Here is a 23,214-nt window from a genome sequence, read left to right on the forward strand (position 1 = left end):
GTTGTAAAGTCCCAGTTAAATTCTTAGCTACAATCGGAGAAATGCAGCCTTTGATTACAACTCAAATTTCCCCAGCCCTCTGAGAGGCTGGGGGAGGGGAGCAGGTGTGGGAGGACATCTGATCTGTCCCATGCTTCAGAGAGCCATACCCGTGTCTGGGTAAGACAGCCCGATGTTCTGATAGCACTGATAAAAGTAACCTGAAGGTTGGGTCGCAGGAAGCCCAAGATAAATGCCGAGAGGAAACAGCTTGTTTTTGAAGTAGCCTCTTCACCTCCACTTTCCCACACAAGGGCTCAGCTTCCGAAGGAAGACGGAATACCTGATTTGCTTTGCAAATCAAATGGTTTAAGGAACAATTCTGCTAATCCACTAACAAATGTGCCTGGAGGCTCCGCCCCTCAGTCTGAAGCTCAGACCCCAAAGGCTTCAGAGCCCCTGGACTGTTTCTGCTGGGCTTGGGTTCACGGTAATTCCCATTCGTTCAGATACTGCCTAGTTTTACAATGGAACTGAGTGATTCACTGGAAAAGATGAGGGCAGGAAACAGCAAGGGTGGCTAGCCTCTGCTGTCTCCTGCCGTGATCTCAGCAATCAGGTGGGGTCAAGATCATCAGAAACTGAATGTATAGAGTTGGAGTTGTCTATGTACAGAGTTGGAGGCCAGCCTGGGCTAAATAAGACACTGTCTCAAACAAACAAAAAGCATTGGGGTAGGGGGCTCTAACAGATGGCTCAGAGGCTGAGAGGACAGACTACTTTTCCAGAGGACTGGCATTTAGCTCCCAGCACCCATGCTGTGTGGCTCCCAAATGTCTGTAGCTCCAGTTTAAGGGGATCTGACGCTCCCTTCTGGCTTCCCCTGGCAATTGCATTTATGGGCAAATACTTCCCCACCCTCATTCCCACCAAACACATAAATAAAAATAAAATCTTAAAAGTGGAGAAGGGGCATGACTGAGAAGACAGCTCAGCAAGTAAAGTGCTAAGTTTGGCCCAGCACCCATTAAGCAGCAGAGCACAGCAGCATCTGGCCTGGGGAGGCAGAGAAAGGCCCATACCTGGGACTCCCGGCTCCACCAGCCTGGCCTAGCCAGTGGTCCCTTAGAGCAGTAAGAACACTGCACCTGCACACACATGCACATGAGTGTGTACTTGTGTGCCTCCCCCCAAACTGACGCTATTCATCTCAAAGAAAGGGAGTAGGAAATGGTGACCCAGAGTTAACCAGGCCAGAGATACGGAGGCCATAAGATCATCTAGTTCAATCAATTGAAAGAATTCTTGAGGGCTATGCAGACAGCTCGGCGGTTAAGAGCACTGGCTGCTCTTGCAGGGCTGGAACTCAGTTTCCAGGACCCATATGATGGCTCTCAAGTGTCCATAACCCCAGTTCTGAGGGATCTGATGCCTTCTCCTGAGCACTGCAGGCACCAGGCACACTTACAATGCACATACATAGATGCAGGCAAACATGCAAACTCATAAAACAACTTAGTCCTTAAAAAGGAAACTGTGAAGCCATCCATTTCTAAAGGACATCAGGCTTCAGAGAAGTTTACTTTTGGGGGCTTGTTCTGGAATCCTTCCAAGCGTCCAGTCATTCCCTCCCTCCCTTAACCAAGTGCTATTCTGTTCTAATTGTCTATGGCCTCAGGATCACTGGGAAGTATGAGGGGAGATGGTGGCATCTGCACAGCCATAGAGAAGCCGGATCCCAGTTGGGGGGACATCCCCTCCACCTTCTTTTCAAGCAGACATCCAGCCCAGCTGGACTCCTAAAGAGGGCCGCAGTCTGGCGCAGGGGAGGGGTTCTATAAAGGCTAACAGTTGGAAAGGGAGCAGACCGCAGGGTTAAACTAAAAATCCTTTTCATGAGAACAGAGAGAAGATTATCTGGGTAGAAAAGGGGGCCAACAAGGCAAGCAAGGGGGATGAATACGAGCAAAACCTAGTGAAATGGATGTCTGAAAATGGCAAATGACACGCAGTCATTTTGTATGTTAACTTGGAATAAATAAAAAAAAAGTCTTTTAAAGTAGTCATTAAATCAAACCTTCTCAAGGCCCATGTTGAACTTCTTTAGCCTGTCTACCACACACATGGCAACTCATAACTGTAACTCCAGTTCGAGGGACCCAACACTCTCTGGTCAACACAGGCACACAGCACACACATGGTGTACACATGTGTAAGCAGACACAACAAAATAAAAATGAATAAAAATTTCTTAAAAGACAGTAGGCATTGGGGAGGAATTTTATTTCTCATCTTTTCATGCTGCATGTGCACACAACACTGATATATACAACTTAAGCAAATACAATTTATACATAAAATACAACCCAAGTGTGGTTTTTGAATTAACACAGCCAACTTATTAAACAGTTTGTATCCTGGTTGGTAACAGCAATACAGTGATGTTGCTCAGGTTTCCACTGATTCTAATTAGTCAAAACTGCAGGGTCAGCTCAAAGGCACTAGGAGGAACTGTGTTTTCTAGTAGTTAAAAGAAAAAGAATAAAGAAAATAATTCTATATGTTAAGACATGGGGGAAGAGGGGCTGGGGTGTAGTGGTGCATAAATGTAATCCCAGCAATTGTGAGGTGGAGGTAGAGGAGGACCAGGAGTTCAAGGCCAACCTGAGCTACAGAGAGGGTTTGTGGCCAGCCTAGGCTAATGGGACTCTATCTCAGAACGAAGAGAGGGAGGAGAAACTGGGCAGACGCGGTGTGTGTAAATGTAAACTTCACCCAGTCCACAATTCACAGCTCTACAGGTAACAGGGTGTTCCTTGTGCTACGACTTAAAAGGGGGCAAGGAGGACGGGACACATTCTAAACCTACGATGAAAACAAAAACATTAAAACTGTAATCATAACCATGTCGCAGATGAAGCAACACTTTCCCCTGCAAAACAACCTTGATATTCCAGCTGCCAAAAACACAAATTAGAAAATCACCTTGTCCAGAATGTAAACAGCGTGTGAGAGGACTCCGTTGTCAGGCAAACACTGGCTGCACAGCCTTCTCCTTGGCTAAGCCTGAGCATCACAACAACAGACAGTGAATGGAGAGCCTGGCTGTCAGAGCCAATATGACTTCCTACAAGGGTTCCTTTCAAGTAAAGAAATATTACTTAATTTATTTTACCCTATTTATAGGTCTGTCTCATTCATTTAAAATCTGTACATTTATTTTAAACATTAAGCAAGTTTGTTCTTCATCTCTATCCATTCAAGAAATCAACACTGAAAATACAAACTATTCCTTTGTGAACAAAGACACAGCGCTGCTGTGACAGAAGTGGGTGTCCTGCCGTCTTCAAATGGACCTCCCAACCTGGAAAGAATCTAACATGGTTTTCAGAAAATGAACCATGTCCGCCTGGTCAGAGCTTTAGCACAAACACTTACATGAACACACTGTTTGGTGTTATGATGTCACCTGTAATCATAGCACCTGGAAGAATCCTGACTCCCAGGCCAGCCTGGGCTAACACCGAGAGAGCCTATCTCAAAACAACAAACAAGCAAGCAAACAAAATTACTAAGATGTTTAGAGAATTTTCTCAATATTTTCAGTTTTTATGGAGTTATTTTGTTATTGTTATAGGTTTTAACACACATTAGAGAATCAACATCTCTAATGTTTTAGTTTAATTCACAGCAGATATTCCTTCCAGGCCAACTAAACTGTTAAGTGATAGAAACACAGACTTTTAAAATGAAAACATATAGATTAATTTTCCTTACAGGTTAAATTAAGATTCTGTCATTACTAGCAGTTAAATTTACACCATGAAGAAATTAGACATCACCAAGACACTTAGCTCACATAAGCCTTTATGAGACACACTCTCTGCTCAGTGCGCCACAGAACCCAGGCCACACACTACCGTGAGGACACTGCCACACTGGCCATAGTCATATCAGCACACACTGCACATACAGGACACTCTCTTTCTGGAAGACTCCACAGATATATGGCCACATTTTCCATCACCTCACCAGACTGTACCTCTACTCAGTCATTCATAGCCTACATATAGCTCTCTAATTATAAGCCATTGTTTACCCAAACTTGTTAAAATCATACTAACCTAGTTATTCCTAACTTGGGAAGTCTCAAAACCTTTGCAAGAGCTTGGAGTGGTCGCACAATTTCAAACTTAGAAAACATGATAAGTTTCTGAAGCACAAGACCTCATAACCTTCAAAAAATTTTATAAGTAGACACCAAAAAAGTAAAAACATTTATTATAAAAAATTTAGAAACCTTATTTGACTATATATTGAATATAACTTTTTTGGAGAGGAATATGGTCTAACTGGATTAATCAACAGAAGAAATTCAGAACAGTATTTTCTATATATGTAAATGCTATAAAGAAAATTAAAAGGTATTCTTCTTGTTTAGCTTTATTTTCTGAAAAAATGAGACTGGTTTCAATTTGTATACAGTCATTTCCATCAAAACTTAAAATGCAGCAATAGAGTGTAATCCATATGTCCAGGGAAACCTTTAAGAATGTGTGTGAGCAAAGGGAAGTGGCCAGTGGTGGCTTTGGGAGGGAAGCCAAGCCAGCAACAACAAGAAAGGCTAAATGTGGGTGGAGTTAGGGAGAGAGAAACTGGTGGAGGGCGGCCAGATGAAGCACATGCTCAAACTGTATCTTTAAAATGCAAACCTGCAAAACTTGTCAAGTTATACAATTTTCTACAGGAGATCCATAAAGTCAGTCATCTCATACTTAAATGCAATGAACATCAGTATAAAGTCAGAATGCATTTAGACAGGCCTGTCGGGTATTAGGAGAAGTCACTGCTTAGATGAGCCACCCAGGCGTTTGACACAGGACAAGGTGATCTGCTATGCACTGTGTGCAAACAAGACAGACTTTCTTCTACTCAGATTTTGCTTATCTAGATACACAATAGCTGAGTACATAGCTACGAGACACACATTCACATACAACCACAATGTTCTGTAAGAACTGCGACCTTCCTTCCACAGAGCATTGCAGCACAGCGTGGCATCCCCCAACAATCATGACCTATGCACACTTACATGTTACAGAAACTTAAGAGCCTAAAAGTTATTAGGAAAATTGTTATCCAGTCTCACTCCATAATTTACAGTTTACATTATATGAATTACACAGGTGTCCCCAGTGTCTTAATTAAGGATTTCTGTCCAGGCATGAGAATATCACTCTTTTTTATTGTAACCTTAATTCTGCAACATTTACTGAAGTAAAGAATCAATTACGGTCTCAGGTTTTGCAGAACGCTTTCTGTTAAGAGAAGAAAAAAAATGCAAGATGAGTGCTTTTCCCTAACAGACTGTCAACAAACACACCATGTGGCCGGAGTCCACAATGGACCAACACTGGCCATGCCTGACCACAGCAGTTTGATTGATACCCAGAGTAGGCAAGGTTACACAAAAGCAAACACAAGAACATATTGCCACAGTACAGTGATCAAGAGTGGTGAGGAACTGAGCACAGGGTCAGGCAAGGTGCAGACAGGTGTCCACTAAGCTTATCAGGGATGTCCCTTGGTCATCTCCTCCTCTGAGGCTAACAGTACAGAGAGCCTCAGAGAAGCAGGACTCCCAGTGTCTGAGCCTACAGTACTATCATGTGCCTTCCTTACTCCTATCCAGCACACTGAACTGCATGCCCCTCATGAAGCATTTCATGGGCCCTCACAAGAGAACAAACACATCATCCAGTGCACATATTTGCTTATTTCCCACGAAGACTAGTTTTTGATTCTTTACAGAGTTGAGTCTGGATCACATGTTGGCCCACAAATATTTTAACTTAACCTAAACAAAAAGAATATTTTATAGTGGTGCATTATAGAAACTGTATCTAATAGCTTATCAAATTATTTGTTTTAAGGTCTATACAGTTTAAAAAATGTAGCTGAATTTTAGAGACCTCATGAAAGCAATCTGGATTCTCTTTATAAAGACAACGGTCCAGTAACAATGGGGCCTCTGTTCCTACACTAACAAGGGACAGAACCACGTGCCAGCTTGCTCCACTGCCCTTCTCTGCCTGTCTTGTTACCATTAGCCACATCTGAAGTGCATCTTCCTAATGACCACAGAGCTCAGAGGAGGTATCTACTAACCCTCTAACAGGGAGGGACCACTCAAGAGCTGTTTTTCAGGACAGATTACTTTGTTCCCTGATATTACACGTGTGGGGTTGCAGAGATGGCATGGCACATAAGAGCACTGTCGTTCTTCCGAAGGACCCGAGTTCACACCCTAAAACTGTTGGCTTACAACCAACTATTCCGGGAAATCTGACACCAGTGCAAATATAAACATGCAGGCAAAACACTCACATAAAGATAAAATAAATACTTATATATTATAAAGATTCCATGTGAAGACTCTGTTAGCATATGAAAATCTTTAAATCACTTCATCTAAATGCAAAAATATTATTATACATTTTAGCATGTAGCTGTTTCTTTCCAGCCCTAGTTTAATGATTCCAACATTTTTAGTGTTATATTACATCTAAAAAAACTACGTAACATAAAGACATAAAATCCATTAACTTCACCTTATATGTAAAACAAAAGTCTTGCAACTGGTGCAAATTAGCTCAGCGTAGGAACATGAGAAGCACTGCCAGCCTAGGCTTTCCAGTGAGCTGACGAGATGAAGCACATAGGCTACACGATTGTCACAGGTGGTGCTAGAGAGTCACGCACGCTTCCCTTGGGAAATCAACGTCCTTGAGGCAGTATCTTTGTCAGAAAACCGCCCAGATGAATACAATATTTGAGGAGTCTAACTAGGCAAATTAATTGGTGTCTTAGTAAGAGAATTAGTGTAAAAATTAAGAACCTAGACAAGACAGTAGGTGGTGGGTAAACTCTAGGAAAGAACAAGGCAAGCTGAAACTAGCTCTGCTCCACCCATGGGCAGAGGTCTGAAAGAATGCTGTTCTGTTTCTGTTTTGTTTGAGACTGAGTCTCATTTTGCAGTCTCTGCTGTTTTGAAATTTGTGATGTAGACAAGGCTGGCCTGTAACTCAGAGAGCTCTGCCTGCCTTTGCTCTCAAGTCCTGAGATAAAAGGTGTGTGCCTCCACAACTGTCCCAGAATGCAATTCTTTTTGTTTGTTTTGTTTGTTTTTTGAGACAGGGTTTCTCTGTGTAACAGCTCTGGTTGTCCTGAAATTTTTGCTCTAAAGACCAGACTGACCTTGATCTCACAGAGTACAATTATTTATCCATATTTTGTTTATCAAATTGTAATTGCATAAAGAACATAATTTCAAACCACGCATCATGTAACTAAAGTTTGGCTTCCTTGAGATATATCTAACCATAGTATCACAACAGTCACTTTAGGACTTCGGGCCTTGGGGCTGTCCTCACCTTCTCCCAGTCTTTGGCCTTGCTTTCCCCTTGGAGGTCCGTGGCCTTTCTAACTTCATCAAAGACTGACGCAGACTCTCCTCTGTATAGGCGAGGTACACGTGGGAAAGATCTACTTCAAAAGGCTACAAGAACGAACACACACACACACACACACACACACACACACACACACACACAAAGTTAAATCAGATTTGAGGAAGATTTAAAACACAAACTGACACTGGGCAAAAGATCCACTGACAACAAAACCAAATACCCTTTTAAAGAGAGTCTTCTATTCTACTCTGTAAAATGCACTCTTAAGTTGGAGAATTAGGAGCCCAGACGTAAAGAAAAACTGTCTTCCTTTCTCTAAAACCAGCACTTTGGAAGACCTGGGACTGAGGGAAGCAAGGCATCCTAGTCTCCTGCCACATCCCACAGCCCAGAGTGGTGAAAAAGGCACACCAGAGAGTGACAACAGGCCATGTTTGTGGCAGGAGTGACTTTTGCTAAGTGTGTGCCGAAGAGCAGACCTGTCCTAACAGCCCCACCCAAGAGTCTCTTCTCTTTTACAAAAGAACTGCTCAGCCCGCACACTAGGAACAAGGCAGCAAGCGACCCCCATTATGATAAAGACAAACAAGTGTGTAAAGTGCTCTCACGTCTCTCTCCTTCTTGTCAGGCACTGGGGTTTGTTTCCTCATGTTATTTCCTGTGTAGGCCACACATTTCTCAAAAAAGGAAAAGAGGGAAGAAAAATGTGTAAATCAGTACTGTGAACTGGGAAGGCCGCTGCAAGCCATCCTGATGGCTCACTAGCAAACATGATGTGAATCCTGGAGCAGAAAGGCTCCAATACACCGCCCAGCACCCAGCAGCACCAGGCCTAACGCATTGCCATGAATGATCCACCAAGTTCTGATCTGATCCACCCAGCACCACCTTCCTCCCACAGCAGCCAGCACCAGCTCCACTCCATAATTTCATGCAGGGTGAAAGGAATACTCACCAGCTGCCATTCTCCTATGTCTTCATTCCAATGGACATAGTTTTCAATCATTTCCTTTAGAAAGAGTCAAAACTGACTTTTAGTCAAACAGTTAAAATACTGAAAACTATGACCAGAACTGACAGTAGAAATGTGTGGCTCTTCCTAATGTCACTAATATTTTTTAAAATATTTATTTATTTATTTATTTATTATGTATACAATATTCTGTGTGTGTCTGAAGGCCAGAAGTGGGCACCAAACCTCATTACAGATGGTTGTGAGCCACCATGTTGTTGCTGGGAATTGAACTCAGGACCTTTGGAAGAGCAGGCAATGTTCTTAACTGTTGAACCATCTCTCCAGCCCTATGTCACTAATATTGCTCATAAGAATTTCCTGTGCCTTGAACTAAGCTCTTTTTAAGGGCGCTTCTCTCTCTCTCTCTCTCTCTCTCTCTCTCTCTCTCTCACACACACACACACACACACACACAAACACATGCACGCACGCATGATGGGGGTAGGGACAAGTCATGGTGCTTATGTGGCGGTCAGAGAACAACTCTATTGAGCCAGTTCTCTCTTCATGTGGGTTCTGGGGATCAGACTCAGGTCATAAGTTTACAGAATAAACCTTTACTTGCTGAACCATTTGACCCATTAGACCTACACTTGATACACACTGCATCAAGCATTTAAAAATATACAATCCTTGGGTTGAAGAGTTAGCTCAGTGGTTAAGACCAACTTTTCTTGCAGAGGAAATAGATTCAGTTCCCAGCACCTACACGGTGACTCACAATAGTATGTAACTCTAATTCCAGGGGATCCAACACCACTTCTGGTTACTGTGGGCGACAGGCATGTGCATGGTACATACATACATACATATATACATACACATACAAGGAAAACATCCATATGCATAAAATAAAAATAAATTCAAAGACACACACACTTCTTAAGAACACATGTGAACACTATTCAACTACATTAAAAAAGAAAAAAAACAAAAGTTGGAATCCTGGCAATCAGGAGGATGGGCGAACTGGGCTGGAAGAGGCCAAGGGTAGAAAGGCTGGGAAAACATTCAGCTAGAAACAGGTTACAGTCTAGCTTTCAGCTGATTTGGAGTTATCAGTCACAACATGGAACTGGGACATTCTGGAGTGTACCAGAAACCCAAGACTAACTCAGGGTACCTCAGGTCTGAAGGGAAATTTTCAGAAAATTTTCTCATAGCTATTCTGAGATTCACAACATTGTGAATCTACTAGAAGGTGGGCTGGAGAGAGGGCTCCATGGCTGAGCGCTCACTGCACTTGCACACACCTGTGGCTAATCCCAGCATCCACACCCAGCAGTTTGAGGGGACCCAATATTCGAGCCTAGACTCTGTGCACAAACTCACATTCCTATATACTTAAAATTTTTGCTAAGAAAAAAATAAGATTTTTAAATTATGCTGGTGATTAACAATTACCACCTGTTTGAAAACGACTAGTGATGATGGCTGGTTGTACAACCAAGTGAACGTATTTAGTGTTACTCAACTGTAAATACAACTAGAACGAGCATTTTCATGTTCTATTCTTACACACACACAAAGTGCATGCACCAAAGAAGAGGACAGCAGCACATTCTGATATTTTTTTATTTAAGAAAGTACCTACGCATATATTCCATGTACATGAATGTTTTGTCTGCAGGTGTGTGTCTGTGCACCACACATCTGCCTGATGGCTGTGCAGGACAAAAGAGCCCAGTTGGATCCCCGGCTGGAATTACAAATGGTTATGAGTTGCCATGTGGGGGTTAGATCTGGATCCTCTGAAAGAGCAGGCAGCGCTCTTAACCACTGTGCCACCTCTCCAGTTCCATCTCTACTTTGTAAGAAAATATGTCAGTGAATCGACAGGACCTTCACCTAGATTCTGATGCATTTACATAAACCAAGATTCTTCCTTTCAGTGGACTGATACATTCTTATTTAGATACTTAGATACTCACAAAGAGAATTGCATTTTAAAGAAAACTAATACCTTTTCTGCTGGCTAGACTTATGTCAACTTGATATAAGCCAGAGTTATCTGAAAGGAGAGAACCTCAGCTGAAAAACAACTCCATATGATCCAGCTGTAAGGCATTTTCTTTTTTTTTTTTCCTTTCTTTTCTTTTGAGACAGGGTTTCACTGTGCAGCTCTGGTTGTCCTGGAACTCTCTTTGTAGACCAGGCTGGCCTCTCGAACTCATTCACACAGATCTGCCTGCCTTTGTCTCCCCAGTGTTGGGATTAAAGATGTGTCCCACCACTGCCCGGCAGGTATTTTTTTTAATTAGTGATTGGTGGGGGAGGGCCCAGCCCCAGCCCATTGTGAGTGGTGCCATACTTGGTTTGGTGGGCCTGGATTCTATAAGAAAACAAGTTGAGCAAGTCAGTAAGCAGCACTCTTACATGGCCTCTGCATTAGCTCCTGCCTCTAGGTTCCTGGCATGTTTGAGTTCCTGTCCTGCCTTCCCCCAGTGATGAACTTAATGTGGAAGTGTAAGTTGAATAAATCCTTTTGTCCCCAAGGTGCTTCGGTCATCTTGTTTAGTACAGCAATAGTAACCCTAAGTCACTTTTATACGATGGCGTTAGTTCAAGAAAGCTTTACAGAGGACAGCTTCAAAGTAAACATGTAACATCTTATTTAGCTACGCTGCTTATTCTTTCTTCTTTAGCCCTTGCCAATAACCCAATGTCTAGACTCTCCCCTCACCTGGTAATCCTGAGGTATGAAGTTATCAATGATGAGCATCTGAAGCCGAAGCTCGCGGCTGAGCTGCCGAATGTTCTCCAGGAGGCCTTCAATCTCCCTCTGATGTTCTTGCTGGAGATCAGCCATCTACCAGAGAACCCAGGACAGCATAAAGCAAACAAGATTTTAAGCACTAAGTCGGGCGTCGGTGGCACACACCTTCAATTGCAGCACTCAGGAGGCAGAGGCTGGTGGATCTCTGTGAGTTCAAGGCCAGCCCGGTCTACAGAGTGAGTTATAGGACAGGCTTCAAAGCTAAAGAGAAACCCGTCTCCAAAAACAAAAAACAAACAAAACAAGATTTTAATCACAAATACTGCACCTAGCCCAGGACACTGGTCTATAAGGCCTGGTAAGAACTGGCCAGTTCATGGACAGACTGACACTGTCACTGGCTAGGCTGTTATCACTTAGAGCTGGGGGCAGGTCAACATTGCAAACACACAGAAAGGAGTGTTTTAGTGCTTTAAAACTGTAACCACACAAAGCTAAGTTGTGGGGGGCGGTGGTGGCAGCAGGCAGTAGTCATGCTTTTAATCCCAGCACTCAGGTGGCAGAGGCAGGCAGAGTTGAGTTCAAGGCCAGCCTTGCCTACAGAACAAATTCCAGGACAGTTAGGGCTACATAGAAAAATTCTGTCTTAAAAACAAAAACAAAACAAAAAAACCTGTAAACTCACATTAAGATTCTGAACTGCATTATGAGAAGTTTCTAAGACACGAACCTCTGACTTTGCAGCCATCAGCATGGTCCAGACTTTCTTTAACTTCTTGGTCTTTCCCTGTGCCTCCTCTTGCAGACTGGTATATTTTTCTTCAATGTCCAAGCGTTCTTGCTATGATAAAAACAGGTTAAGTTCAGAATAGTTTTAAGTCACAAATTCAATGCAACAAATGATCTAGAAGTTTCTTAACTACTGTCTTCAAATCTGTTTCCCACCCTCTTTCCGGTAGTTTCCCACTGGAAAGGGTGGGCATGCCTCACACAACTATACTCAACATGGCGTCACCTCTTTCTCCTCGAGTTCTTTCCGAAGCTGCTCAGCTCTCTTCCTCCTCTCCTCCAGCTCCATATTGGACTCCTCAAGAAGCTTCTCTTGCTCCTCAGCTTTGGCCAACAAGTCCACACCACCAACAATGACCTTCTTCTCCAAAGCAGACAGTTTTTCCAGCAAAGACTGGTGCTCTTGTCTATAAGGAAGAGGAGAACATTCTAAATTCCTGTCTGCTGCTCGAATCTCACCCCCCCCAGTTGAAGGAGAACTGAAGATGCACTTCGAAAAACTCAGTCATGTGATTTATCTCTCCAAATCACACCACTACATGGCATTAACTCATGGGCTAAGGTATCATTCACATTGGCCAATATTTTCTCCTACACAGAGATTAAATGATCAGAAAGATCCAAGCTTTAAAAATATCACACATGGTGGACCTTCTACCCTAAAGCAGCTATCCTGGAGACAAAGATCAAGCTTTTGATTATTTTTAATTACTTAACTTTCCTGATACACAGTCCTATGACGAACACAGAAACTGCAGCCACAAGCCTGTCTGGACCCCACCACACTCACTGGGCTTTCAGAAGGTCCTTCTCCCGTCTCTCCAGTTCAGCTCTAGCCTTGTTTCTTTCTTCTTCTTCCATGTCAAGTTTTGTTTCCAATGCTTTTCTCTCCTCATCAATTTTCGCTTGCATTTCCACCATCTTATCTGGGGAAACTTTCTTTTTACCTATTTGAGTCATGTAATTGCAGCAGTCACTAAAAGCAGTCAATGTTTCAGACATAAGAATTAGCTTAGTATAGCACTGTCTACACCCAGTCAGCAAATGTTAAACTTCCGTTTCTACTTCATAGTTCCTAGACTTTTTAAATTCATTAATAAATTCAAGCTGTTGTCCAACTGTGTGATGATAGGTAAGGGGAAAACAGAGAGAGAGAGAGAGAGAGAGAGAGAGAGAGAGAGAGAGAGAGAGAGAGAGAGAGAACAAAGTAGATGAGCAGAAAAATAGGGAAAGAAAAGTAATAGGAAAGCCAAATAAAAAAGCAAAGCTTGTGGGTCCCCAAATGGGGCAGAGAGGCTAAAAAGGAAAATGATTCTTCAATCATTTTCACAGCCATTATGTAAGTTACTCATTTAAGGCAGGTGTTTTACACTGATAAGCTGCACTGGTAAATCATATATGAGCCACCAAAGTAACTTACTATGTCACACTAGACCATCAAAGTCCCTAACTCTGATCAAATATGCTAAGAAACAACAGTCAGTAGAAGCACTACCAACTAATAAGATGGAATGCAGCTTCCAACTGACTGCAATGCCCAAGCATGTGTAGGTGTATGTATGCAGTGTGCTCACACAAAGTTCATCCGTGAACCTCAAAGCCATGAAATTAGATGAAAAAAAATCAGAAAGAGAAAACAAACACTAGCTTATTAAAACGGTTCTGAAACTGAGCCAATGACAGTTCATTTCTGGTTGATGCAAGTTCTTAGAAACGTGCTCCGTCGGAACAACAAGCATTTCACAGAACTGTCAGACCTGAGGCTCTCCTGAGAGTCTGCCATTCTCAACTTCCTTCCCGAGGGACGAGGATAGAGAATTATAGATTAATGTTTCCACCCCAAACCCAGCTCCTCCTGCTATGAAGGAAAAGGAACTGAAAAACAATCATGATTACACCACAGATCTGAGTATATTCTTGTAGGACTCATGAAAGGCAGGGTCATGCACAAGCTTTTTCAACTTGAGACAAAATCTCATTAGGACCTCAAGGGTTTAATGGCATCCTTCCTTCTACAGAACCAAAGTCTAAAGCAAAATCTAGGCACAAAACCAAAGAGGAACTAAGAGCTGTGATCCAGGCAGTTGGTGTGGTGTGATTCACTGCACTCCGTGTCAGAGGTGGGCCCGAGCCTACTGGCACTGCCACCTGCCTTGAACGTTCTGAATTACGCTGTAGAAGAAAAATTTTCACAAATAAATTAACTTCGATTCCCAATTGAATTACTTGAAAAGATTTTTCTATCCATATTAATACTTACTAAAAATCTGAGAAGAAAAGTCTAAGTTGAGGTTTTCAGGAAGTATATGCAACAATAAAACATGTATGTAACTTCCACCTCAGGATTACAAATGTTTAGAGAAAAATTGCAAATACATTAAAACCAAAATAGTATGTGCAGAAGGCATGGGTACTAAGGGCACAGACTACATGATTAGGTCAATAAATGAATTTTGGACTTGTAGTGTTTTATTTTGCTAATAGTTATAAAGAGTTCCAAAAACCCATCAGGAGGGAGTAATACAAAAAGGCTTGCACATAAAAATAAACACTGTCTCTTGATGAATTGATTGTCTTGCATAGTAATTCCTTTAAACCCATGTTTTAGAAGTAGGTGTCTCACTGTGCTCAGGAAGGTTTCACGAAGACATTCTCTATACATCTAGGGTTAGTTCAAAAGTCTACACACTCAAGTCCCATGTGGCTCTAGGCAGAAACACCGTGACAAGCCATGGTATCATTTTTCAAATAATACTTTAAGTTAAATGTGACTGTGTAAAAAGTAAAAATTTGGTGATCAAGAGTAACTTGTACATAGATCTTTAAGGCATTCCTTAATGCCTTAATCCTTAGCCTGTGCTCCCCTGGATACAAATCTACAAGTCTTAGCCTCCACTGGGAAGGAGCTGCCAGGAGCCTGAAGTGGCCTGTGCCCCTGTGCAGCCACTGAGCGCATCCATCCCTCCAATGGGATAAGAGACTACATGTGCTTCTAAAGACATTTTTAAAAGGAGATGGGGACGTAGCTCAGTCCTTGGCCACCAGGTGCAAAGCCCAGGGTTCCTTCCCAGGACAATATACACATACGCAGTCTCCTCAACCAAATCAACTTAAAAAAAAAATAAAAACAATCTAAGAAACTTTTCTAGTTCCCCATGATAAAACTTTGCACAAAAATTTTAAATAAATAAATCTAAAAAGGCAGCTGGGTGATGGTGACACACACTTTTAACCCAGTATTGGGAGACAGAAGCAGAAGGATCTCTGTGCGTTCAAGGCCAACCTGGTCTACAAATCGAGTTCCAGGACAGCCAGGGCTGTTACTCATAGAAACCCTGTCTAAGGTGAAAAAAAAAGAAATCTTAAAAAGGCATTCTGATGTCAAAGGGAGGTAGTGAGCCTTTCCCTTCCCCTTTGCCAGGTGCTACCTGGGTGAAGGTGCCCTGGCAGGGTGGGTGTTAGGGTAGCACTAATGGATCTGCATCACAAGCACCCATGGTGGGGACTCTTGGCCTGAATGTCAAATCAATTATAAGTGTATTTTCAAAAATTCGTTTAGTAGATCATTAAGGATTTAGGGGGAAAGTTTTTTAAAGTAGTTAAAATGGAATTAAAAAAAAAGACAGATACTTACCTTGTAAAAATTATTAAATTAAAAAAAATGTGAAGAACTTAAATAAAAGGTCTTGAGAGAATGAGAAACTGCACCACGTGGAGTGCGAGCCAATCACACCAACCTGCTTGGTCTTGCAAAGAAGCGGTAAGCGAGTCGCAGACAGGAAGCATGTGCACAGAGATGAAGAGGGAAGAAAGGAAAACATTATTTCCTTTGTAAAACAGAGAAAATGTGTAACAGCATTCACTTGGCATGAGCAAAGACATGAATCAAATAATCAAAACTGAAATAGAGTCCACAGAAAAAGAAAGCATGTACCATAAGAAGACATCACGAATGCTAGACGCAATCAATCCCCTCTGTGGTTCCCACACAATCCCAGGTGCCCACAGTGCCCCTGCAAGTGGACTAGCTCAGTGCATATGCTGATGGATTACAGACATGGAATTGGGAACCTACTGAGACCTGCAAAAATATCTAAAAGAGCAAAACCAAAAATGAAGTAAATTTTTAAAATTCGCAAGTTAAAAGTAACAAAGCTCTCACTGTCCATCTCCAAAATTTCCCAATTCAATGTTTCTCCTATATAAAGACCCATTACAGGTGTTCCCCATTTTAAGAAAATCCGCCAGGTAGACCTGAAGTAACTAAACAGATAAACTATTTTGCACAAGTTTATACTGGTCGTGAGATTAACAACAGGGTTAATGAATTTTAAAGGCAGTAAGTCCACAATATTTTATTTCCTAACTTGATTTGTAAGCAGCTCTCCCTAAATACGTAAAATGAAGTGCACCTGTATAGTAGCAAACTTACATTCAGCCTATGTGTTGATTGTTCTGGGTGATTAAATAATGACTAGATAAATAAATGACAGCTGATGATTCAAGCAAGGGACATTGAATGGCCATTCATATTTAATGGGAGGGGTAATACACACAAGTTACACACAGCAACCACATGCTGGGACAATAATCTCTCCACGTCCCCAACGCATCCATGTTATGACAACAAAAGTTAAATGTTAGGTATGAAAACAGCAATTAAAGCTTCTTGAATTGGAAAAAAAAAGTCTTGAATTGAATAAGGTGCAACTCATTTTGTAACTTACTTTCATATAACTACTCTCTAAGAATGGTAAGTGTTAGGAACAGAAAACTAAATTACAATGCTTCCTCTCATATATTTTCTCTCATTTCACAGTTTATATTACAAAACTGCTTCTATGTGGTGTCTGAACAATGCCATGTATTTTATAAATTATCCGGTGAGGTCAGCTTGTCTGGTAATTTGCTTCAACAGTGTCAACAGACACAGTGTCTTGAGATTCTTGAGATTTTCCCTAGTAAAGCTAAAAGCAATGGCTTTTGCCATTAGTCTGGAAAAGGTAAGGACACAGATAATGTTTTAAGAGACAGCAAGCTGCAAGGTGGTGAAAGCAAGCATCACTTCCATTTTCTTCTGAAAGTAGAAATAGACAAAATTAAATAATGCTTTTTAACTTACAGTTTAAAAAAATCTAAGACTAAAGAAGTCTAGACAGACTTTATGTACTCTGTGTGACTCCGAATTTTCTAATCACATCTCAGAAAGAGTCTCAGAATTGACCTGGTATTAGGAGTGGGGAAGCATCCAGTTGGGATGACGTGATACTCAGTCCTCTTCACCTGCCTTAGCTTCACTCATCCTTTATTTGAAGCATATATGGCCTGCTACACTGTGCGCCGCTGCACCAACAAACATTAATTTGTACTCGTAGATATTTAAGATGTGTTGTTCACATCTCTTACACTGACCAGAATTAAAAACATATAATGAGGCATAAAAAAGAATCTTGAGAATTATTCTTTCACACAGCTTACTAGCTCTCTTGACATTATCTCAGCAGCAAAAGCATGATTCTTTCTTTCACTGTCTCAAACATAGGCTCTGGCCTATGTTTCACAGTTAACTGAAGCCATGGCAGGGTGGGGCCACATGCTTTTCTCCTGGAGCCCAACATGAACCAGTCATGACAGGGAGTGGGGCAGCATCTCTCAAATGAAGCCCATGAGTGATGGAGAAGCCAGAGCTCTGTTAGAGAAGGTGAGGGCCGCCACTCACGAGGCAAGAACTCATCCAGAGGCTTCTCTATGACAGAACATGTGGAGTCTGAGCTACTGCTGCTGCTACTGCCTGGAAGACAAAGAAACGAGCCCACGGAACCAGAGAGAGGGAACAAGAAATGAACAAAAATACACAGAGAAAACTTGAGTTCTGTAGGAAGAATTTAGAGGACAATCAAGCTTTGCATTCAAGAGCGACTCTAGCTTACAACTAAGTCCAGCTGCTTCCTTGTCACAAAGCCATGCGGGATTAAAACTGCATTTCTTTACAGATCCGCAGTAGTGCAAACCCCACTACTCATCTGAACATAATTATTCAGAGGGTTGAAATGACAAAAATGTCACCAAGTGACATACAAGTCTATAGATACTGCTAAGAAAAAGAAACAGCTTTAAAATGTAAAAATCACACAATTCACATTACTGAAATCAGCTCCCCTTCATTATAGACAAGGTACTGTCTCCAAGTCCCCATCCCCCGAAAACACGCTACCAGATTTTACTTATGCCTAAAGCTTGACAGCATAATTAACAAGGCTCAGAGAAAAATGTTAAGCTTCTCAGCACAAGTTAAGACATATTTAAAGTATTTAAACATATTAAACCGTGGCACTTTTTTCTACATAAATTTATTTTTAGTAAGTCTACTATCAGTTCAAGTAAAAAAACATTATTTTACTCTGAAAAACTATCTATGAATAAAAACACTTTTTAAGTCAGAGACTGATAAACAGTTTTTGCAAAGAATCAGGTCACGTGTTTTGATGTGAAAGAGTCATAGATCACATGTAAACAAATGATTGTGGCTGCTTTAAGAACATTTTATTTAAAAAAAAAAAAAAAGGCTCCACATGGATTTGACCAGCACACTGTATTTCCCAACTTCTGCCCTACTTGGTGCTTTTTCTGTCTTCTGGATGTACAAAATCTTCAGTTTTTAATTTAGGCTCCCTGGGAGCAGTGATGGGCTTGTTTTCAACAAGACTGATTAACTATGACTGTGCAGCAGCCTGCAGGAGCTGAGGAGCACTCTAAGATTGAAATGAGGCAGGGACCTTCTTTTCTCCCTGCCCTCTGCAGCCTCAGCAAAGCAGTTCACGCTGGAAGCTGTTCCAAAGGGTGAGAATGCCACACAGTTTACAAAGAAAGAACTTGGGGGGCGGGCGGTCGTGGCACATGACTTTAATCCCAGCACTTAGGAGGCAGAAGGATCTCTTTGAGTTCAAGGCCAGTCTGGTCTACAAGAGCTAGTTCCAGGACAGCCAGGGTTGTTACACAGAGAAAGCCTGTCTCAAAAAAAAAACAAAAAATAAAAAAAATAAAAAAATAAAAAAAAGAAAGGATGGACTTCAGTGAAAAGCTGTATTCCTCATGCAAGCTCACCACCTGCAAATTATTTTTAAAGACTAATATCACGTGAAGAAAAATCCCACGTTATCCTAGTTTCAAAAACCGATAGGGACCTAACACAGATGTAAAACTGAAAAATAGTATATCTACTACCACAGTTTCAAACTTAAAATTTTACAAGACGATATGGCATCCTGGGTAAGCAAAACAAACAAGAGAGAATGTTTACAAAGTTAACCATACATAGCATAAGGTCCCTGCTGGAACCAACACCATAATTTAAAACGCCAGCTATACAGTGACCATCATCAGGGAGCCATTCTAGCCAACTGTGACCGATCAGACATGAACAGAACTTACCCCTTCTCTTCTTCCTTTTTTCTCCATCTTCTCCAAGTTCACCCTCCTCATTATCATCCTCCTCTGACCCACTGATGTCAGAGCCTGAAACTTCTTCCCCTTGGACAGAAATTTAACGATTTTTAGTCTGTATCAAGTCACTGGCTATTTTGAAAATGCCTACATCCATTCAATTCATTACAGTTCTGTTGCTCAAACACAAATTGAATATCTACTTAAATGTTCACAGTGTATCTGACAAGCAGGTGTAGACTGGGGATCCCTGGAGTTTGCTGACAAGCCAGCCCAGCTTGGGGAGTTCCAGGTCTATGAGAGAACCTGTCTTCCCCTCGCCCAACAAAAAAATAAACAGTATTTGGACACATTCTGTCCTCGTCTCTAAACATGCACACGTGCACATAGTCACATGAAACCACACACAATGTACACAGAAATTTTATTTTACTTTCTTAGAAACATTAATTTTTGAGACAGGCTCTAACTATGTAGTTCCAGCTGGCCTGGAACTCACAGCATTCTGGCTGCATTTGTCTCCTGAGTGCTGGGGTTTAAAGATGTACCTTCATGCCTAGTTATAAATTTTATTTTATAGTCCTGAAAAAGAAGTTAAAATCTGGTGAGTACAGGTATAAACATGCACAAGAATTACATGCTAGCATTTGCATTTTAAAAAATGTGATAATTAACCGGGTGGTGGTGGAGTACTTTGATCCCAGCACTCAGGAGGCAAAGGCAGGCATATCTCTGTGAATTTGAGACTAGCATGGCCTACAAAGCAAGTTCCAGAAGAGCCAGAGCTGTTAAACAGAGAAATCCTGTCTCAAAACAACAAAAACAAAACAAACAAAAAAGTCCTCTAATGCCTTTGCCTATTGAGCATAGGGTCAGAAGAATAAAAATGAAGTGGAACACATCACAGAGACTATGACCATACGACTGCCTCTGGCTGCGTGCCCCACATAACATACACGGGGACTGGAACATGTCTGCCCAATGTGCACAGCCACGCCATCACAAGGACTAAGAGGTGCAGGAACTCCTGGCAGTGGTGGCGCACGACTTTAATCCCAGCACTTGGGAAGCAGAGACAGCAGGTGGATCTCTGAGTTTGAGGCCAGCCTGGTCTACATAGTGAAATTCAGTATAGCCAGGGTTACAGAGAGAAACCCTGGGGAGAAGGAGAAGGAGAGAAAGAGAGAAAGAGGGAGAGAGGGAGGGAGGAAAGGAGAGGCAGAGAGAGAGGGGAAGGAAATGAAATCATCAAAATGAAGGCACGCATTCAGCACTAATTGGGGAATAAAAGGTCTTAAAAACAAATTGGCTACAAATGCCACCTAGTGGCCATTTAAAAACGACAACTTTACTATCTGTGAAGTGGTTCTCAGGCTTTTTCTCAGAACCTGGCTTTTACCCCAGACACACCAGTGGTCTCTGGGTCTCCCCCAGAGACTCCAATGGCTTGGACTCCAGGCCTTTCACCTGCTGCACAGGAGTCCTGCACCAGTCAGAGAGGGTTCATCCCCTGTAAGGAGTGGGAATTCCAGAACTGATCAGGAAGCTCCTCATCACCATCAGTTGGGACTTCAAACTTTCCTTTTTTTGTTTTGGTTTTTCAAGACAGGGTTTCTCTGTGTAGCCTTGGCTGTCCTAGAACTCACTCTGTAGACCAGGCTGGCCTCAAGCTCAGAGATTGGCCTGCTTCTGCCTCCCAAGTGCTGAGAATAAAGGCTGCCACCACCATCAGGGGTTGGGACTTCAAACTTTGTAATCTAGATGGTCTTAGGAAACATTTCTTGCCAGGTGGTAGTAGCGCGTGTCTTTAATCCCAGCACTCGGGAGGCTGAGGCAACAGGCGGATCTCTGTGAGTTTGAGGCCAGCCTGGTCTATAGAGCGAGTTCCAAGACAGGCTCCAAAGCTACACAGAAAAACACAGAAAAACCAAAAAAGAAAAAAAGGGGAAAAAAAACCATTTTCTTAGAAGACTCATATTCCTCAGAAATAGTATTTTTAAATGTCAACGTTAGAATCTAACAAGGGGCTCAGGAGGTAAAATATTTGCTCTCTAAGTCTGACATGAGTTCAATTCCAAAAACCATAGTGCAAGAAGAGAATCAGCTCCCACGGGTGTCCTCTGATGAGTGTGCTTGCACTCACACATGTCCAGCACACACAGAGGCACATACATAAGATACCTTAAATGTCAGTGTTAGAGGCTATTGCTTGGCAGGTTGTTTTGGAAGTAAATGCAGTGGTCAGCAGCAGCCTCAACTGCAGTAAGCTTTATGAGAAGTTACCTTCCTCAAGCTTCCTCTTCAGCTCTTCTATTTCTTTCTGAAACTGACGAAGCAGAGCGTCCTTAGGGTCTTCGTTAATTCTTGCTTTGTTTTTAATGTTCTTGGCTCGGTTGGCATATCGCAAGGTACTGATGGTTTCATCGTAATTATAATCTGCTGGCCCAATATTTGCACACTGTTGAATTAGAAACGTAAATCATTCTACACGGCTACTAACATCATCATTACCAAAACAAATGCCCAAACTACATATGCAGTTTGGTCTTCGAAAAACCAGTATCAATCATATAGGTATGGAAACAATACAACCACAGGCAATTACATTTTGTGATATACAAAGAAAAGGAATCGATTTGTAAAATGCTATTCACATCAATTATGGAAATAAATTAGAATCTTAAATTTGCCTTAGACAAATTAACTATGCCATGACTGAAGTCTTACCATCATGGTTTTTGAGTTCCCTCCTAAGGAATCCTGCAGAAGACGCGTCAGTTTAGAGTTCCGATATGGCACATGCGTGCTTTTCCCATCCACCAAGGCAGAGATGACGTTGCCCAGGGTGGAGAGTGAAAGGTTGATTTTCGTAGCTTCCTTGAGGCGCTGTCCTGTGGCTCCAGTTTTCGCTTGTCTTTCTGACCCCTAGCAATAAACAGATAAAAACTAAAGTAAAGTTTTTTAAAACCAAGAAGCACTTTTCTAAAATCTGGGTTTTTAAAAGTAATTTAAAATATTCCATGTAGCATCTGGAATTCACTTCAAAACAATAAGGGAAGAAGAACAGACAAAAAAGTCTAGGCAGTAGGTGGAAAAAAAGCGCAGTCACAATGCTACTATATCTACTGTCAGATATCCCAGAATAATAAGCAATTTAAAATCACATGTACGCTATACCTTTTGGCTTTAATTTTTATTAACAGACAACTGGAGCACAGGGAAAACTCTCCCTTAAGTAGTAGCATCCTGTGGGCTAGAGAAATGGCTCAAAGGTTAAGAGCACTGAATGCCCTTCCAAGGGTGCTGAGTTCAATTCTCAGTGCTAACACAGTGGCTCACAACCAGCTGTAATGAAATCTGGTGCCCTCTTCTGGTCTGCAAGCACACATGCAGGCAGAACACTGCATACATAATAAATAAATCAATCTTTAGGGGAGAAAGTAGCGTACTGTTACTTACAGCGAGATCCACAAGATGGAGCTTCCCCATCCTGACATGCATGTTTCCATCAACACCTTTCTCACTACACTCTATAGTAATTGTAAAGATGGCATGGGACCTTGAACTGTGCTCATTCATGTTAGTTGCACCAACAGAACCTTTAACAAAGAAAAGAAACCCTTAAAAACTGTAGCAGAATGGTTTTGTTTACTTTTTTCTTTATTTGTTTCAACAGGGTGTTCTGTAGCCCAGGCTGTCCTTGAACTTTGATCTCAGATCTCTCTACCTCCTGAGTACCACCACACCCAGCTTATAGAGTGCTGGGGATTGACACAGGGCTCATGCATGCTAGATAAGCA

The 23,214-nt window shown here is 41.8% G+C and overlaps 1 protein-coding gene across 4 annotated transcripts in view; it reads right to left on the reverse strand.

The window, feature by feature from the left end:
* Positions 1 to 2,243: 2,243 nt before the first annotated feature.
* Positions 2,244 to 23,214, reverse strand: part of Kif3a (kinesin family member 3A) — a 40,663-nt gene continuing 19,692 nt past the window's right edge. The window contains exons 6-19 of one of the 4 annotated variants that reach the window (XM_087910637.1): positions 22,874 to 23,013; positions 22,142 to 22,339; positions 21,698 to 21,872; positions 19,403 to 19,501; positions 17,691 to 17,762; positions 15,709 to 15,717; positions 12,762 to 12,918; positions 12,198 to 12,378; positions 11,913 to 12,023; positions 11,150 to 11,275; positions 8,407 to 8,460; positions 8,060 to 8,128; positions 7,413 to 7,537; positions 2,244 to 5,297 (exon numbers count right to left, since the gene is read on the reverse strand). In XM_087910637.1, the coding sequence (XP_087766763.1) occupies positions 5,249 to 5,297; positions 7,413 to 7,537; positions 8,060 to 8,128; positions 8,407 to 8,460; positions 11,150 to 11,275; positions 11,913 to 12,023; positions 12,198 to 12,378; positions 12,762 to 12,918; positions 15,709 to 15,717; positions 17,691 to 17,762; positions 19,403 to 19,501; positions 21,698 to 21,872; positions 22,142 to 22,339; positions 22,874 to 23,013 (1,565 nt within the window). In that variant the 3' untranslated portion in view covers positions 2,244 to 5,248. The remainder of the gene's footprint in view (positions 5,298 to 7,412; positions 7,538 to 8,059; positions 8,129 to 8,406; positions 8,461 to 11,149; positions 11,276 to 11,912; positions 12,024 to 12,197; positions 12,379 to 12,761; positions 12,919 to 15,708; positions 15,718 to 17,690; positions 17,763 to 19,402; positions 19,502 to 21,697; positions 21,873 to 22,141; positions 22,340 to 22,873; positions 23,014 to 23,214) is intronic. The other 3 variants (XM_087910639.1, XM_087910638.1, XM_087910640.1) reach the window with 3 other exon arrangements.

Source organism: Myodes glareolus, chromosome 9 (assembly GCF_982192425.1).
Source record: "Myodes glareolus chromosome 9, mMyoGla1.1, whole genome shotgun sequence".
NCBI lineage: Eukaryota > Metazoa > Chordata > Mammalia > Rodentia > Cricetidae > Myodes > Myodes glareolus.